General features: G+C 38.8%; 2 protein-coding genes across 2 annotated transcripts in view; both read right to left on the minus strand.

Moving 5' to 3' along the window:
* Positions 1–3,434: 3,434 nt before the first annotated feature.
* LOC139148100 (sodium-dependent multivitamin transporter-like) overlaps positions 3,435–18,185 on the minus strand; it is a 28,345-nt gene continuing 13,594 nt past the window's right edge. The window contains exons 11-16 of the mRNA XM_070719397.1: positions 7,220–7,311; positions 6,938–7,080; positions 6,537–6,690; positions 5,865–5,970; positions 5,520–5,659; positions 3,435–4,661 (exon numbers count right to left, since the gene is read on the minus strand). Coding sequence (XP_070575498.1) covers positions 4,493–4,661; positions 5,520–5,659; positions 5,865–5,970; positions 6,537–6,690; positions 6,938–7,080; positions 7,220–7,311 — 804 coding nt within the window. The 3' untranslated portion in view covers positions 3,435–4,492. The remainder of the gene's footprint in view (positions 4,662–5,519; positions 5,660–5,864; positions 5,971–6,536; positions 6,691–6,937; positions 7,081–7,219; positions 7,312–18,185) is intronic.
* LOC139148102 (sodium-dependent multivitamin transporter-like) lies at positions 7,963–16,975 on the minus strand. The gene is made up of 10 exons (XM_070719399.1): positions 16,850–16,975; positions 13,021–13,174; positions 12,341–12,560; positions 12,114–12,231; positions 11,572–11,639; positions 10,866–11,020; positions 10,208–10,345; positions 9,281–9,366; positions 8,725–8,772; positions 7,963–8,120 (listed from the first exon to the last, which is right to left on the minus strand). Exons 2-10 carry the CDS (start codon positions 13,143–13,145, stop codon positions 7,972–7,974), a joined length of 1,107 nt encoding a protein of 368 aa, XP_070575500.1. The 5' UTR covers positions 13,146–13,174; positions 16,850–16,975; the 3' UTR covers positions 7,963–7,971.

Raw genomic sequence — 18,185 nt, forward strand, 5'->3', positions numbered from 1 at the left:
TACAAGACCGACAATATAAAAAAAAAAATGAAATAGAACGCATTATCAGAGAGACAGATCATAAAAGCAGGAAAAGACTGCTTGAACGACAAAAATAAATTAAAGAAATAACGCCACCAACAATACAATAATCTTCATAACAACGTATAGCCCGTACATCGAAACGACAAAAATCAAGCAAGCCCTGACAGAAAACTGGAGTGAACTTGAAAAAGACGAAACACTAAAAAACTGTTCCAAAACCAACCAATAATCGCATATAGAAGGAACAGAAATATAGGCGACACACTTATAAGCGCCAGACTTCACAAAAACTACAATAGCTCAAACAGCTCAGGTCCACACGAACCTACACAAACACAACAAGATCAAACAGTAGACATTCTAGCTTCCCTACCAAACGTAAGTGGAACAACATATTACCAAATAAAAACAATCAACCATTCAACACGTCTCACCAATCAAAAATGAATTTTAAGCGACTGATGAAGAAAACTCTGTTTTCGAAGCGTAGCGCCAAAGGATCGTAGTGTCACAGTAGTCTCTCCGCTCCAGTGCGGATTAACACAAGACACGTAGATTACGGGTACGTCTCGCCATGGCTAAGCAACATTTTACATAAAACAGCCAAACATGATATACACTTATATTATACACAATATCATACACAAAACGCAAACAACCCAAATATGAACGATGTGTGGAGTTGCTTTCCCTTTACTACCAGTTGCTTTCCCTTTACTACCTACAACTCATCGTAAAATGGCATCGTTTTTCTAGCTCTGCCACCACGACGGTTGTTGTCGGACACGGACTTGAACTGAGCTTGCAACCGTTTGATTTTGTTGTGGCATTGTTCCGCTGTCCTCTCGAGTCCCTTGTCCCTGGCCTTGGCAGCGACGACTTCATACACTTGCCGATCCCTCGACGTACCGTCCATCATACGGATGACGTTTTCGTCTCTCCAGATTGAAATTAGTAGCCTGATCTCTTTCTGTGACCAATTGTTGCCGCGATCGCGAGAGCTTCTTACTTGAACACCGTCCATTGTGGTAATGACCCAACCGAAGACAGGATATAGTTCGGCGTTTAGTTCGGTGTTCTGGTCACACGTGTAAATAGGCCATTGTTTAGTACGGAGCACCGAACCTGGACCAGCCCTCTGACACCGAATTAATTTAGTTCTTTGTTAGTTCGGTGTTGTCTGTTCACACGTCCAACTGACACAGGTTTAAATTTATTCCGGTGTCAACTCCGGACTTAACTCACACGTGTAAACCCCCTTTTAGAAAGAATTACATCTCTATCTTTCCAATGTTGACCAACCCTTTGGTGGTGGGGAATCAATGACCGTTGGCGATTTGAACCGACCGTCAATCAAAGTTCAAACGCTTATAAACTTGTAAACTCTACTTGTATAAACTCTGTTTGCAGGATTAGCAAAAGGCGCCAAAAGGTTGAGATCAGCTTGTGTAATTAATTTTACAGAAATCAAACATCGTACTGACCAAGTGTTTGACTGGGAGGAGAACTCCACTAATGCGAGAACCTGGGATTGAAAATTGCGGCTTTAAAAAAATCGCGCCCATCAGCAGCGCGAGGCATATAAAAAATTCGCTGATCTTGAGGAAAGGGCGCCCTCATTGAGCAACGACACAGTTTCGTCCGTTTTCCGACCGATGCAGCTTCAAGCGGGATAGGGTAATACTCACCTGTCAGTGACGTGTTTTACCTCGGTATTTTTACGGAACGATGCGTAGTTCCGTTTCTTCATCGAGTACATATGATGGACCTACAGCTGCCTTTCGACTCTGTCTTCTCCTGCACCAATAGCTTTGTTCAAATAGGCAATGGCATTCATCGATAAGTAAACAGTGTTTGATAAGAACTTGCTACTGACGGGTAATCAATAGACTTAGTCCAAGTCTGTGAACGAACTCAAATTTACTAGTGAATCACTCACTATCCAGGGCCTCGAATGACGTTTGGTCAGACGCGCCAATCAAAATAGGTGTTGCAAAATGTGGGTATGTTCGCAAAACACGGCATATTATGTATACTTTTTGTAAATGCACCCTTAAAACTTCAACACACCATAAAAAATGAGGCACTTTCATAATGTTAAGATGATGGCGTTGATGGTACGGCGATGCCGGTAGTTGTGATGGTGACGACGACGATAGTGAAGCGATGATGATGATGATGATGATGATGATGATGATGATGATGACGATGGTGACGATGATGATGATGATGGTGGTGACGATATTTCAGAAGTTTATGACTTCCTGTATCATATATAGGCTATACAGAAGTGATTAACATGTTGGATGGGCCACCTTCTACCATAATTTTCAGTGGCAGTTCGTTAAAGAGGTGACAAAATATGTCTTTTACGCTTGACAAAGTAAATTGGGAAAACAAGGTACTCGTGTATGACCCATGACCTTAAAAATACAATCAAACATATTATCCTGTTGGCTTCTAAATATAGAATTTCTATCAATAATAATGTGTCCACAACGGAAACTTGGACTTTGTTTCAGTCCAATTGCACAGTAGCGTGTACGACTGGATCCTAAAGTTTTATGATGTCAGACACAAGGCATTATTTAAGAACTGCCGTAGCCTATATTGAGATGATGGGAAGGTTAGAGGTTATGTGTTTTCCACGAAAAGAGAAAAAGATACGAAACGCCGAGACTAACATATTATATTGCGTTCGTCCTGTCAAGCTTGTCTGCGTTATGTACAAGGATGGCCCCCTGGCTTACCCCACCTATGCTCAATGTAAATAGCCAAATCCAGTGTCACAGTTTCAGCTTTATTGACAATCGATCTTTGACGTTATAACCGTGTCGTAATACCAGAAAAGAAATATTAAAGTATGAATTACTTCACAAGAACTGATATAGAGACCAGATCTCTTTCTTGTTATGTGTATGGTAAACAGACAGGTGAGTTCCTGATCCCAAAATGTCACAGTTTACCTTTTATGCCGTTGTTGTGCCGCTTGTTTTCTTTATGCAACTTGGTTTAAGAGCACCTTCAAGGTCAATGTCGACACACATGCATTTAACCTATGTGTAGTTTGGTTCATAATTTAAAGTTGAAGGGAAAAAATGTCATTTTTTGATGACGAGAGGGTGACGAGAGCGGTTATAGTTGAAAGCCGATCGAACGTCAAGTGCATAATACGTCACCATCAAAAGATAAAATTATAAGTAACCAGATGTCAGAACATTGGCTCGGTAGGCCTACACCATAGTCATGAATGTGCATGCAGTCATCTGTCGGAATCATCAAGATAAATTCTCGAGCAATTCCTGTACTCCGGCTGTAGATTATTACAACCCGCCCCCGAAAAAAAGATTTTATCGAAGCATCAAGTGTCACGTGATCAAGTCGGTGTATCATTTACAGAAACTGTGTGCAAGTCGGTCTATCACTTACAGAAACTGTGTGCAATTATGATGGCACATTACTTTAAGAGAGAAAACTGCAAAGATTTACGCTAAAAATCATTGTAGCTTGCAACGATGTTAGATAATTTGTTTTCTTAAACTTTGCACAGTGGCCCCTGATTTTTTTCTTGGTTTACTAATAGACTGAATGATTCAATCGTGTACGGGCGGTCCGGCTCACTGCGACCTACGACCCTTTACTACGACTGAAGGCACACTGTTGGCCGCGGCAAACTCAGAAGAAATAAAGTACCGCCCACAACCGACATTACAGACTTCTCAAATATATAAATCATGGTAGTACAGTGCAATTTGAATATTCATCAATTTGGCTATTTACGAACACAATGACCATGATGAGTGATCGATGTGGGCGGTCGTATTACCCCACATACTGTCAATTAACTCGTTCCTGTAATATGATTGGCTCCAACAAAATTTTGTTGGAGAACAGGATTTCAACAGTGTGCCTTCGGTCGTAGTAAAGGGTCATAGGTCGCAGTGCGCCTGAGCGCCCGCACACGACTGAATCTTTCAGTCTAGGTTTACTGAGAGACTGGTTGAAAAATTGTATTGAAAGTTTGAGTGAAAGTTTAAGCCTTTCACTTTCGAGGCGTATACTACCTTAATGAAACAACATGTACAAAGTATTCCCGATAGAGTATATACCGCCCTCGCCGTTTTCACACCGTGCCGATATATTTCTGTGGCGCGTGTCTAGTCCAAATTACATTTCCCTTGAATTCCGACGAAATAGAAAGTCGTCGCTCAAGGCTGATTACTTTACATTATTTATGTACATTGTCGAACCCGGTGAATTTGGAGTAACTGAGCCCATACAAGTGCGAAAACAGTACATACCGCCTTATGCATTTTTTATTTTCATTATTATTTTATAAACAGGTTTGTTGTCGGTGAAAAAAAACACAGACAGTAGAAAATTTTCTGCTGTCTATGGATAAAATCAGATTTATACTGTATTGACCGTGCTGTGTTGGCGCTTGATTCAGCTCGACTCGCGGACTTGATTAGTCAACCTTCTTCTCCATTTTAAGCATGATTACGTCGTCATCTTGTATCGTCAGCACGCCTCCGTTACCCTCCTTGTCAGTCGCACCTTTGATGTCCTTCAACAAGTAATCCTCCTCCGAATCTTCAGGTTCACCAAGACGACGGAATCTGTTTGTTCCTTTTGGCCTGAAAATGGAAAAAAAAACGCCAATGTCGGTATCGGCACATAACGCCTGAAGAACAGTGGGTACACAGACCACTTAGTAAAGAACAGCAGCCGGGCTTTTCTCCTGAAGGTGCCCCTCACTGCTTTTGACACAAGACATTTCACTGATTTTGAAAATTATCTAGTCTGGACCCCGACTTCTTCAGTCTCGCCACTCTTCCCAAGCAAATATATTGACTATAAAGATAAAGACTTTAAGAGTCATATTACAAAATATTATTTCAGGTACATTTTGGACATGAAAGGGGTCAAATGTTTACTCTCCTAAAGCGAAATGACGTTTTGCTACTGTAAAGTTATGAACTGGCGCAGTTGTTACGAGAAACATATTTTCTTGACTATTAAACAGCATCATTGGTTTGAATATTTATTCAGTCAAGGTAGAATATGAGTCCGGGACAAATATTTGGATTCTCAAACTTTTACAATATTTTTCTAATCCACCCCTTGTGGCGGTTCATTTTAAAGTTCTTTGTCTGGCAAAACTTTTCACCGTCTTAGTTTTTCTAACTTTAGGAAATTTTCTTTTTCTTCATAGAGCTAACACAGGGATGGGTAATTTATCTCTCCAGCACCAAAATATGCATGGTGACCCCCCTCCCCGATTTTTATTGCTTTTGAGAGAATGGCTGAAATATTCCTTGAGGAAAGTTTGAGAAAAAGTTGGAGTCTTTCGCTTTCGAGGAGCACACTACCTTAAACAAAAGTAATTCATTTGCAACATCCTTCTAGTCCTTTCTTGTGTATTCATGATAGATATTGAGGTGCAAGTGTGCTCAAATATACACAAGGCGTTCGACTTTTTGCGTAGATCTTACCTTATAAACATCCCCAGCAGTAAAGGGTCAATTTTCTTGTGCCTCTCGCTGGGTACAAAGCAACGTATCAACTCACTGCAAAGTACACCGATGACCATGGTGCAGAAAAAACTGAAAGTACTGTACCACATGAAGGAAAGCTGAAAGGTGAACAAGTTGAATAATATCACGAAATATTACAATTTCAACACGAATCATTTTTATTGAGAACAATAGCATTGCATTTCCGCCTTGTTCAGAGATATTGCAAGCCTGATAACCCGCACACTCTGCCGATCGCCATTTCGGCCCACTAAAGTGCAGTGCTCAATAAAAAGGCATGTTTTATATTGTATGCCTGTTTACCTTGTAGAATGATATGACTTCATCCAAGTTATCTGCATAAATTATCGCGCCGACACTGACCCAGACACCGAGACCGAAACCAACTAAGATCCCAATCAGTGTACCCCTGCAAAAGCAAAAAATATGATTTCAAAGTATATTTTCAGAATTCCCCATTGAAATACATCCATGGTGCAATATGTATAACAGAGCACTATTTAAGGCTAGCAAGAGGTTTATTTTTTATGAAAAAAACGAAACAAAGAAAGAATATTAAATTGCACGCTGTGATGATTGGAAAGTATATCACCACGACATCCATTACTAAGCAACTTTTATCGTTAAATACAATCTTCACACCATGCAAAAATTGTAAACTTATTAGTCTACTACAAAATTGCTATTACCATATGCTAAAGAAAATGGTCAAATTATCACCAGACCGATGAAAACACCCCTCTTAAACACGAGGCAAACAATGCAATGTTTAAGTCAAGATCATTAATCAACGATGAAACTATAACTGATGAAAATGCGGATATTTAAGTCGATTTCGTACTGTTCCACGTGACTTTTGATTACCGTTCTTAGTATAGTTCCCTGTAAACGTGGAGTAGGTTAACAAAGGTGTATTAAGTACACGGGTTTAAAAGATGAAACGAAAGACTTACTTAAAACGACCGAACGACTTACCACGAGTTTGCTCGCTTGTAGTACATTCCGAGAGTGAATCCCCCGAGTAGCGGTCCCCCTGACGTACCGAATATAGTGTTAGCCAGGGTTACAAGCGTACCAAGAGAAGACGCCACATAAGCAAGGCCGATAGCGATGATTCCATACACAACGGCTGAAAAGAGAACCCCACAACGGCTAGTAAAATATAAGCAGTGTCCACAGAGATCTTATGTAACTTTTAAAACGACACCAAGAAGGATAAATAACAACATTCTCCTATATTCCACCGTCACAGGAATTTAACGAGGGAAGTATGAATTTCTGCTGTGCGAGATTTCGTGATCTTGTCGGCACATATCTCTCGTTATGTCATTTCATTCACTTTTCTACTATCTAAAGTATTATTCGGGTATACTCACTTAAAATTTTCCCAACTACTGTATCAAGGATGTCGTTTTCGTAAACCGCCGTCTGCGTTCTGGCTGCCCTCCATCGTCGCCACGGTTTGATAACATCTTCCAATGTCACTGCTATCATGGCGTTTAATCCGGATGACATTGAACTGAGTAACGAACGGAGAAAGTATGCTGTTTTTCATGGATGGTCTGGGCGGTAAATGTAAAGATTTTCATAGCAAACAAAACGACGAAGCGATTCAGAAAAATGTGAAAGTTAATGACGGTGTTTTTTGTCCTCATTACCTGAGAGTACCTGCAAAAAGCGCAGCAACAAATAGACCTTGAATACCGGGTATCGACGATCCGAAAAGCGAACTGACAAAATAAACCAATATCTACGATCGGAAGAAGTGGGAAATGATTAGTTTCTGATAGCTGTAGCTGACGTAATCGAGACCTACGGAAAGGGGCTCATTAAAGAAATTCCAATCGATGGCCAATCGCATGACAGACCCCAAATGACGAGACGCAACTTACAGTCCGTGACATGCAAAATGAAGAGAACTGATGCCAATTGGTCTTGCAGAACAACATAAACTTACGCATAGGAATGCAAGAATATGTCTTTGTAATCTTGAATTTTTCAGATGAGAGGATCGGTATGAGAAGCCACTTTGAAAAATGCTCAAAAAATATTGTGTCACCAAACTATAGCTCAAGATAAAATGGCATGAATGGCTCTTCCTTGTCAGGAGGAGAACTTGTCAAATTGTGCAGGGTCTTTCTAAGTGCTTTTGGTATAATTGTGCATCTTCATCGCATTATCTGCAACAACTTGTTCCTTTATACAAACTGAAAGTCACTTACATGGAGTTTTGGAAATGTACGCTATTAAAGGAACTGGCAGTGCCCAAATCTTAATCCTTTCCCTGCATCTTTGAGAAATGGACGCTGTACTTATTATCACGTTTCTATATATTTAAGAAGGGGACACTAACTTTCTCTTTAATATTTCTTGGCTTCTCATTGTTAACTACAATATTTTTGTGCAGTAATCAATGTATAGAAATCGATTTTGTAAGTTTCGCGTTCACTAGGCCTGGTCGATCATAGACATATAAAAGTCTGACATGTAAACTTACTTGATCCGAAGATGTGTAGTCCGGCGTGTATTTCGGATCAACGGTACCAACGACAGGAATCTCTGCGACATTAAAACATGTATATCAAGTCACATGATGGAGAAATGGTGAATCAAAAATTACCAGCTCGACCTCGTTTTAATATGTCCTGACCACTACGGTTAATAGTGGTTAACCTTTCTTATTTGCAACGTATTTCTGATCATTGTATGCCAAAAAATAATAATAATTGTAACCTGGAGAGACTGATAATGATGCATGTACATTCTCTCAAGAGTTAAAGGTATACAGTCACCTGTAATCTAAATATACCCATATATGGTCCAAGGGGCGTTCCTTGGTATTCAAAATGCCCATGTGAGGGCGCTTTTTTAAAAAGCGGCCACCCGCTTACAATCAGTGATTGGTTAGATTTTCTCTTTCAATGGTAACTGATGCTAAATTGGAACAGGTGACAGTATCCCTTCAAATCAACAGTTACTTAGTCTATTTTATTAATGTTAGAATCAGTCTCTGCTGACTACAACTCGATTAAATATTACAATATCATATTGGATACGGAGGTTTAAAAGGACTTTGTCTGTGAGTATCAATTTTAGAGTACAGATTTTTCCAGTGTGACGATCTTTCGAGTTTGAAACAATGAATTAGGTGACAGTAACTTACCTGGGGCAAATGTTGCGTTGATTGCAGGTTGTAAGGGCATAAGATAATCTGCGAATACAAAATCAGTATGACTAGATGAGAAAATAGAAAAAGCATAGCAATTACTTAATAAAAAAATAAAGCAGAATTTAAACTTTATCGCCTTAGGAATGCACTCTGACAATGGAAAGGTGTAGTTTAACTCATTTCGTCTCTCAATGTCCGATAGCATATTACAGGGGATGAACGGAGCCGGACACGTGTTGTCGTATTGTAATTTTGCATGGCAGTTTGCTTAGTGTATAAAACGAAAGAAATATCAACTGTTACCGCAGAATGTTTCTGCCTATAATAAGGTGCTTTGACGTTTATCTTCTAAATGCTTTGATGTAAAACCTCCCCCGTTTTTGACGTTTGAACCTTCAACCTCCTTGATTTCTGTACCTTCACTTTGCCGCTTGAAGTTTGAACTTTCGCCCTACTTTGACATTTGAACCTTCACCCTCCTGTGACACCTGAACCTTGATCCCTTTCATCGTTTGATCCATGTCATGTAATGTGTGTCTCACAGTCTTACCGTCGTAGTAAGCATACATCACCAAACCCGAAAAGAAAACAATTGGCAAAATGACGCACTGAAAAGGCAGAATAAGCATCGTGGATCTGTAAGTAGATAGAGTCAAGTTTAAGGTATACAGTCACCCGTAATCTAAATATGCCCATATATGGTCAAAGGGGCGTTCCTTGGTATTCAAAATGCCCATGTGAGGGCGCTGTTTTTAAAAAGCGGCCACCCGCTTAAAATCTGTGATTGGTTAGATTTTTAATTTCTTTCCATGGTAACTGTGGCAAAATTGGAACAGGTGACAGTATGCCTTTAACACATGCTTCGAGTTTTATTTCATGGGAATAACTTCAAATTATGTCGTTGTTACTAAAAAAACTGTCACAGCCATTATCCTTCCCTAGAGCACTGAGTAATATCATACTACTCTTAGCTAAGCAAGTGTACATCCCGTAAAGAATATCGGCCTCTTAAACAGGAACTTCCCCTATAAAAGCCGGGTTATCGTAAAATTTATGCAAATGTCAAAAAGCCACGCTACTGAACGGACGTGACGTGTTTGGTCCCAGAATCCCATAATTTTGACTTGTTTCAGGCTTTCAATGTAATTGAATCTTGCATATGATGTCTGTGAATATATAACGACTAAACTTGAGTTGAAAATAAGCTGAAAAAATGTTCCCCTTTTTGTCGGAGAACGCATATGCTTCAAAACGTGTTCCCTGTACGACCATTTGACACCTCTTTGCATATGTCACGTAAGTGTCGATCATGATTATTCCAATATTTCATACCGTCAAAGCGATGCAAAAACTCCCGCCCAGTGCATGCAAATGACTGCGTCATCAGTAATCCCCTTATTGTGCGCCCACGGTCCTGTAACTTCCCGCCGCACATATGGGTGCAAATCTCCTCAAATGGTATTCTTGAATTACTTACACCTGTGCATGTCCTAGACTTTTGGACGACACGTATCTCTGCACGGCGGTTTGGCTGATGTAATAAGCAACATTGTTCATGCCCCCGCCGAAGATCATGCTTAACATCGTTGTTCGCTCAGTTATATCCAGTGGTACCCTGAGAAAACGCCATATCAGAGAAAAAGACGCGAGTATATAGTAAGTGCTTACACGTACTTCCGCTTCTCAGAGTCTTAATAATGCAATTGTCTATACGGTATCCATAACTTTGAGCGTGAGAGCACATGGCTCTTTTAAAGACGAAGAATTTAATAAAAAAACCACCTAAACATTTCAATATAGCAACAAAAGTTCTGGACGCACCCTGGACGCATTAATTGTTTCGAAAATAATCTGAGATCCTCAATAAAAATCATACTTATTTTACCTTCAATTTTCAATTGAAACCTGGGGATAGTCAAATTGCTGTAGTCATGGACGTACCTCCATGCTATAGTTGACACATGTGTCACATCAATTGTTTCAAAAATAAGACTTTCAATTAAATAACATGATATATAATCATCTTGAGGTGATTCTAATGACAAAACTACCGAACAGTGTCCTCCAAATAGTTGTCAGAATCAGGAACATTATCAGATACTATACTAGAAAAGCAAATTTATGAAAATAATTACGTGACGATGTCAAGCCGGCCATCTTGTTTGTTCGTTTCCCAAACTTTCTCCAGCCCGCCAGCCTCGATGGTACCCAGGACAATCACTGTGACAAGACTTCCGACGATGACGAGAAACTGGAAGACGTCTGTCCATATGACCGCTTTCATTCCGCCCTGAGAGATGGAAACGGCATGGCAGTCTAATATGTATTTTAGGTGTGTGGGATTCCATGTTGCAATCATCATAGCCTGAAGTACTGAGTCAGAGATATTATTCTCATAGTATGGCATGATTCAGTGCTTGTATCACGTTGCCTGTTATCGTATAGCAATACATACTCCTTAGCTTATTGTTTAATGATACTGCAACTTATCATTACGAGCTCAGTATTCTTGAATCTTGCTTGATTTCTTTGATTTTGGCCTTTTTATGTCAAAGAAGGGGTGAATATAATTTTTTACTATAACCCCAAACGAAGAAGGGGTGAAAACCCTGTCTATAGATACTGACAAAAAACTCTCAAGACTATATATAAATTATATGCTAAAGTCATAATAGTACGAATGATAAACAAATACTTACGTTGACATAAGATAATTGAAGGTGTTGTCGATGTCTTAATGCTGTCGTCTTGCCACACCTCGATAAATATTTTCTCTTTGTTTATGGTAAATATTATCGTTCTTTGCAACACACGGACAAACAAACAAACAAAAAAACTCACCAGTGTGGTGTAGAACACACAGACTGCCCCTGTAATAACCAGCATGATCCACAAATCTACGTCCATGACTGTCAGACAAAGACAGCAAATGATTATATAAGTTTCACAGGAGTCGACGTGATTGCATGGATAGAGCCAAACGCATACATGTCGCTCAATATGATCTTTCGGGAATGTCAACATCATGAATGCATTACTCGAGGGGGGGGCGCTATACCACCCAGACAAAGGCAATTAAAATGGTAATCACAGATGTGCTAAACTGCTGTTACACTGTTGGCACAGGGTCCATTGGCATACTTGTACGACGTAAAAAGGCTACTTGCCACCAACATCATGTGCAGTCGACGTTGTTACCGTTGCTGCCATCGAAACACAGCATTGAGCGTTCTCATCATCATCATCGTCGTCGTCGTCGTCGTCATCATCATCACCATCATCATCGTCATCATGTAAATTGCAACCATTATCAATATATATGTTGGTATAAATGGTAAAGTTTCCTTTTTTAGTAATAGTTATTATCTTATTGGCCTCCTCACCTGCTTCCACTGCCAGTGCTGGTCCGATCATGGTAACGGCGATGTAAAAGACTGTCTGCAGTGCGAACAGCAGGGTCGCTGTGATTCGAACGGCGTAGTTAAATCTCAGACCAAAGTACTGTAAAAAGGGACGATATTTGTATAAATTCCATTGTATGCTTCGATACACAGACATACATTTGTTTTTCATAGTACTGAAGTAGTGCAAAACTCGATTGTGTACTCACCTCATATGCACTGATTAAATCGAGGCCATGGAAAACCGGAAGGAAGAGAAACGTTACGGTGGGCATCAACCATAAATAGGAAAGCAACATGAACGAGTAGGTGGCATCGTAGAGGAAGATCTCGGCCGACATTCCCAAAATTGTCAGCGCCGAAAGAAAGGAGACCGACAGCGACATGGCAACGGGTAGACAGCTCATAGATTTGTCGGCGACTAGGTATCTATAGGCATGCGAACGAGGATGAAGAGATGTGTCAAGAACTCTATAGTCAAAGCCAGAAATCTCGTCAATTACTTTTAATTGACGAAAAGATTATGTGCCATACAAATAGCAAGCTTTTTAATTACATTTTAACTTATTTTACATGCGACTCTGCAATCCGTATCTGGCCCTCCGCTAGCGTTATCGAGTATTAAAATATTTTTGACGCTTACAAGACTAAGAGATTTGTTATGGCAGATTTGAAGGAACCCTGCGTCCTCGACATTATCAACTTATTTTCAACAGCCTTTCTTAACGAACAAATTTGATGAGGACAGTCTCTGAGTTAGATAATTCACATTGGAGGTACGCTAGCTTCTTTGCTGGTACGGCTGATATATGGAATCGTCAATTGCACAAATTTCTCTAAACTCCTTTTCCCCTACTATGTTGACATCTCGAAATTATACAGTACTCACTCTGACGTGCCGGTTCTTTGCCCGCTTTTGATACCGTGATAGATCCCAGTCACGAGGGACACCCCTAGCATGGCGGAAAACACCACATAGTCAACGATTCCAAACGGTGTAGCTTCTGTAGACATTGTCGCTGATTGAACAATCCCTGTGGAGTCTTATAGGAGAGCCATAGAGAGTAAAAAATACGAATATTCCATAACACTAATCGTCACATCCGAGTAACATTCAAAGCGTCAACTTGTCTCTTGGATGTTGCTATGTCATTTTCCCAATCCTCTCTGGTTGATCTTTTTTATTACATGACAGTATGAAATCTTTTATTGAATATTTCTTGATACGTTAGAGAAGAATTTTGAAACTTGAAGAAATACACTGTGTTGCGCATATATAAATTTACGTAAGTCATACGCTTATTTTACATTCAAGAAAATCAAAGAAAATCAATTGTGTTGTCATTTCCTGGTTTGCCAAAATTAGGAAAAGCTACACTGCAATTCACCGAAGACCAAACACATTTGCACACCAATAGTCGATTTCAAGGCTGGATGTTGGTCCGTGTGAATGACAGGCCATTTTAAGGCAACGCATCATGATTGAAATTTTCGTCTAGAAATGTGAAGCGGTAAAAAAAGCTCTGGGTGACGACAATGATTCAGAAAAGCGTGCACAATGAGTATTTGCACTTTGATATGCCTATTGATTCGTATAGAAGGATTAACCAGATATGAACTGTAAATGCTCACGTGTTTCATCATATATTGCAGTTATGTGTAAATTTGAACCTTTGCCACATGTTTGCAACTTCATTGAAAGTATTATGATCAACATAATGAACAAAATTCACAACAGATCAAGGCTAAAGGTCATTAAGTATTCAAATATGTAATTAGCTGAAGTAAAAATAATTAATTTCTGTGACTGCTATCATTGTATCACTACTTTATATAGCAAGTGTAATTGCCTTTGGTCAAGTCCTTCAAACTATATATTCCAAACTTTGAAAGCTCATTAGATATGCAAACTATAAATTAGCTGACATGAAAACTTAAGTGTGAAATGACTTCCAATATTGGTATAACCTGGTATAATCATCAATGTACATAGCATGTTATGCCAACTTTGATCAAATAAATCCAAGTATATATCCCTAATTAGGAAAGTTAATTAAATACACACATTAGGAATTGGCTGAAGCAAAAATGCGTAATGCCTTTCAATAATAATAGCCTACATAATAGTATCTTTAATGTACATAGCAAGTTTCATCAATTTTGGTCATGTAAATTCAAATATATATCCCTAATTTCAAAAATTCATTAAATATGCAAATTAGGAGCTGGATGAAGTAAAAATGCTTAATGACTTTCAATAATGTCGTATTGTAGCATCTTTAAAGTACATAGCAAGTTTTGTCAACTTTGGTTTAGTCAATACAGATATCCCTGATTATGAAAGTTCATTAAATATGCAAATAATGAATTGGCTAAAGTTCAAATGCTTAGTGACTTTCAATAATGTTCTATCATAGTATCTTTAATGTACATAGCCAGTTTCATCAACTTTGGTCTCGTCAATTCAGATAAATACCCCTAATTAGGAAAGTTCATAACATATGCAAATTAGGAATTGGCTGATGTAAAAATGCTGAATGACATTTAATAATGTTCTATCATAGTATCTTTAATGTACATAGCAAGTTTCATCAATTTTGGTCATGTAACTTCAAATATATATCCTTAATTTCAAAAATTCATTAAATATGCAAATTAGGATTTGGATGAAGTAAAAATGCTTAATGACTTTCAATAAGTCTAATCATAGTATCTTCAATATGCATACCAAGTTTCGTCAATTTTGATCGAGTAAATTCAGATATATACTCCTAATTAGGAAATTTCATTAAACATGCAAATTAGTAATTATCTTTCATGTCACCCCTTAATATCTTTCAAAGCTGATATATCTTGGTGTGATCAATATTTGTAGCGAATCTCAGATTCATCAAATTGTGTGCAGTCGTTGTCAATATATATCAGTTTTTTTCTAAAATCATTAATTATGCAAATGAGCAAAAAGTAAGCAAGCCACACCCACCAAAAACAAATCAGTTCTTGCCATTTGCAAACTGAATCTATGTACCAGATTTGATTCTGATCTGATGAGCCGTTTTTGAGATATTGAGTACACAGACAGACAGACAGACAGACAGACATCGCTGCGACATAGCTCACGTGTGTCAACACGTGAGCAAAAAATTAACCAGAAACAGTAAAGGGTGAGTTTACAAGAGCTTTGTAAATTTTTTGACATGGATTTACGCTGAATAAAGTCAATTTTTGAATGAATTGTGTATGAAACCATAATTCAGGAAAATACAATAACAAGAAGCATCTGTCACGAGAAAAGGTAAGGTAAAGTTAGAAATTTAAAGCGCCGAAGTTCTAAGCCTAGATATATTTATTGTGTTGGTTTGCCCCGTCGTGAGATTCACACTCATTACTGAATCTGTTTAAATTTATTTGCCATCAGCATGTATACGTATTGTTGTTGTACATCCTGCGTACGTTGTATACGCTGGAATAAAAATACATAATAACACTATATTTTTACATGTAAATTTGTACGAGGTACATTTGTTGTCCCTCAATCAAAATTAATTCGTATACAGGTTTCCTGAAGTGGGGTGAGCGAACGACCACTCTAATTATTGTTAGCAGACTCTTATTTCAAGGGGGCTAAATATTTGACCCTCTCAATGCCATGTTCGACAAACGATCACGGTAGAGCAGATACTTGATTATCATCCTCGACGGATACGACAACTCAGACCAAGCAAACGCCCGTAGGTTAATCCAATTTACCGTTACATGATCATTATGCAAACAATGATTACAAAATACAAATCTCAGCACTTGCCGATATCTAGGCTTTCAGAAACAGTATTGTGTACTTTCATGGGGTTAAAAACTCAGCTGCTTGCTGAGAATTCGCTGTTTAGCAGGGCCAAATACTTGTATTTTAACATTGACAAACTTGTATATGGATGTTCAAGTCTGTTTTACGAACGGGAGATTCAATTAGTCAGAATGCTTGAAACCTCAATGCGCATAGCAGAACAAATAGCAGAAATACTGTATAGTAGCCTGAGGGATTCCTTAAAACATTTATGAGCGACGCAAAATCTGCCCATTTTGGTGTGCTACCTCCATGATAAATCATATAAAGTATATGTCATGAATATGTACACCTAGTAATCTTGATAATTTATGTTAATCTCCGTCGTACACTCCACTTCTGCGTTTGCTTGTGTAAATTTGAGTAGAGTACCTCGTCTGACAACACGCTAGGATAATCATTTGTGCAATAGGAACACTGACCAACGTGTCAGGACCGAACGAAGGCAAGCTTGTCGCAAACGCATGTATCTCTATATTCAGCCATGTTGTTCAGTTGTGAGATGAGGACGGTGCTGCTGGTATCTTCAAGTTGAAGAACCTCTAATTCACCGTGTTGTGTTTTACAGTATGTCGCGATAAATCTACTCGCTTTCTGTCGTTTTACCATTTGATGCAATTAAATGAATGATGTTAAAGCTGACAAGGACATTTTAGAGTGAACTGGCCGCCCGTGTAAAATCTTTGACGACCATGCACCTGCGTTATTCAACGGTGCGACCTTCTTCTTGCCCTTCGTGACCCCTAACAGTTATGCAATTCCCGGTATATTGTTAAAAAAGGCCCGGCAGTCAAAACTCGTTATCTTCATTCATCCGACACAGCACAAACGTTTAAGATTCACAACAGCTTCAAGCGGGATATGCAACACTCACCTGTGATTAACTTCAATATTTTATACAACGGCAGTTTTACAGAATCTTCATCGAGTACGGTTGATCGCTGGACCAGTCATGCAACGCGTCTGCTGTCCCCTCCTGCACTGATAGCCTCGTTTAAATATTACAAAAGCACCGTGCTTCGTAATATTTGCTAATGAGGGAGACGTCATTTATAGATTGGAGTTAAACTTCAACTTTGTCTTTGACTATTTAGCACCTATACGATAACCAAGTCTGTCCTATCTGTCTTCAACTGTTTTATATTTCAGCTGATATTACAATGGAGGTAACACACAAACATTCCCTGACAAATCTTGATGCAAGGAATTTTCCGCCATTACGGTGTACCTGGAGTAACTTTTTTCAACAACCTGTGAATCATGCATGCAGTTATATGTCGGAATCTTGAAGGTAAATTCCTGTACTGTAAATCAAAAAGTCTTTTTTTTATTGGAGTGTTAGTCAAGTTGGTGTATCACTTACAGAAACCGTATGCCATTATGATGGCGTGTAATTTCTTAGATAAAAATTATCATGTACCAGATGAAAAAAGTGAAGATTTAGCCAAAACGATTGTAGTTTGCAACAATCCTAAGAGTACTCCTGGTACCAGTGTTAGCCAAGTCAGTCAAATAATACCACGTGATCATTGCGGTTTTGAACGGCTGATAGTAAGATTTCAAGCCGTTGATATATAAACCGAGCCATTTTTAGCTCACGTGTTCACTCGTGGGCTAATGTTATAGCGATGTCTGTCTGTCTGTCTGTCCGTGTGTGTGTGTGTGTGTGTCACGGTGTCTTTCTGTCTGTTTACACGATAACTCAAAAACGTCTAAACAGATTCAAGTCAGATTTAGTAGACAGATACCATATGCTACTTGCAAGACTGATTAGATTTTGGTTAGTGTAGCTTGCATATTAATGAAAATATCTTTTTTCAAATAATGGTTTCCTTATGGAGACAGTAATGACAGTGTCGACATATATCAAGAAATACTGCACAAAATTTCATGAAACTTATCACAGATGACAATCTCAGAACATTATGATGGTACTGTGAGTCAGTGTCATATCAATTATCCGCTCATTTACATATTTAATGAACTTTGTATTCAGTGACATAACTCTGAAATGCCTGGACGAAATTTGATGAAATCTGCTGCAGATACTGATCGGACAGGTATCTAACTGTGGTGTAAATCATTCAGTAGTGTGAAATTAATAAAGGGTTTATTTAAATGTCAATACATGTCGAGTCATCAGCAGTCAATTTCAATGCTTGATCTGTACAAGTCATTTGCACATAACACGTAATCCTTCCATTCAGGGG

This window comes from Ptychodera flava, chromosome 13 (assembly GCF_041260155.1).
Source record: "Ptychodera flava strain L36383 chromosome 13, AS_Pfla_20210202, whole genome shotgun sequence".
Lineage (NCBI taxonomy): Eukaryota > Metazoa > Hemichordata > Enteropneusta > Ptychoderidae > Ptychodera > Ptychodera flava.

What these genes read in the sequence shown, in the direction of transcription:
- LOC139148102 (XM_070719399.1), bottom strand. Translation starts at nt 13,145, where the DNA reads ATGTCTACAGAAGCTACACCGTTTGGAATCGTTGACTATGTGGTGTTT. An exon ending in GGCCGGCTTGACATCGTCAC is followed by an intron (nt 10,346 to 10,865) that starts GTAATTATTTTC and finishes GCGTTTTCTCAG; the next exon opens with GGTACCACTGGATATAACTG. An exon ending in AGTCTAGGACATGCACAGGT is followed by an intron (nt 9,367 to 10,207) that starts GTAAGTAATTCA and finishes ATCTACTTACAG; the next exon opens with ATCCACGATGCTTATTCTGC.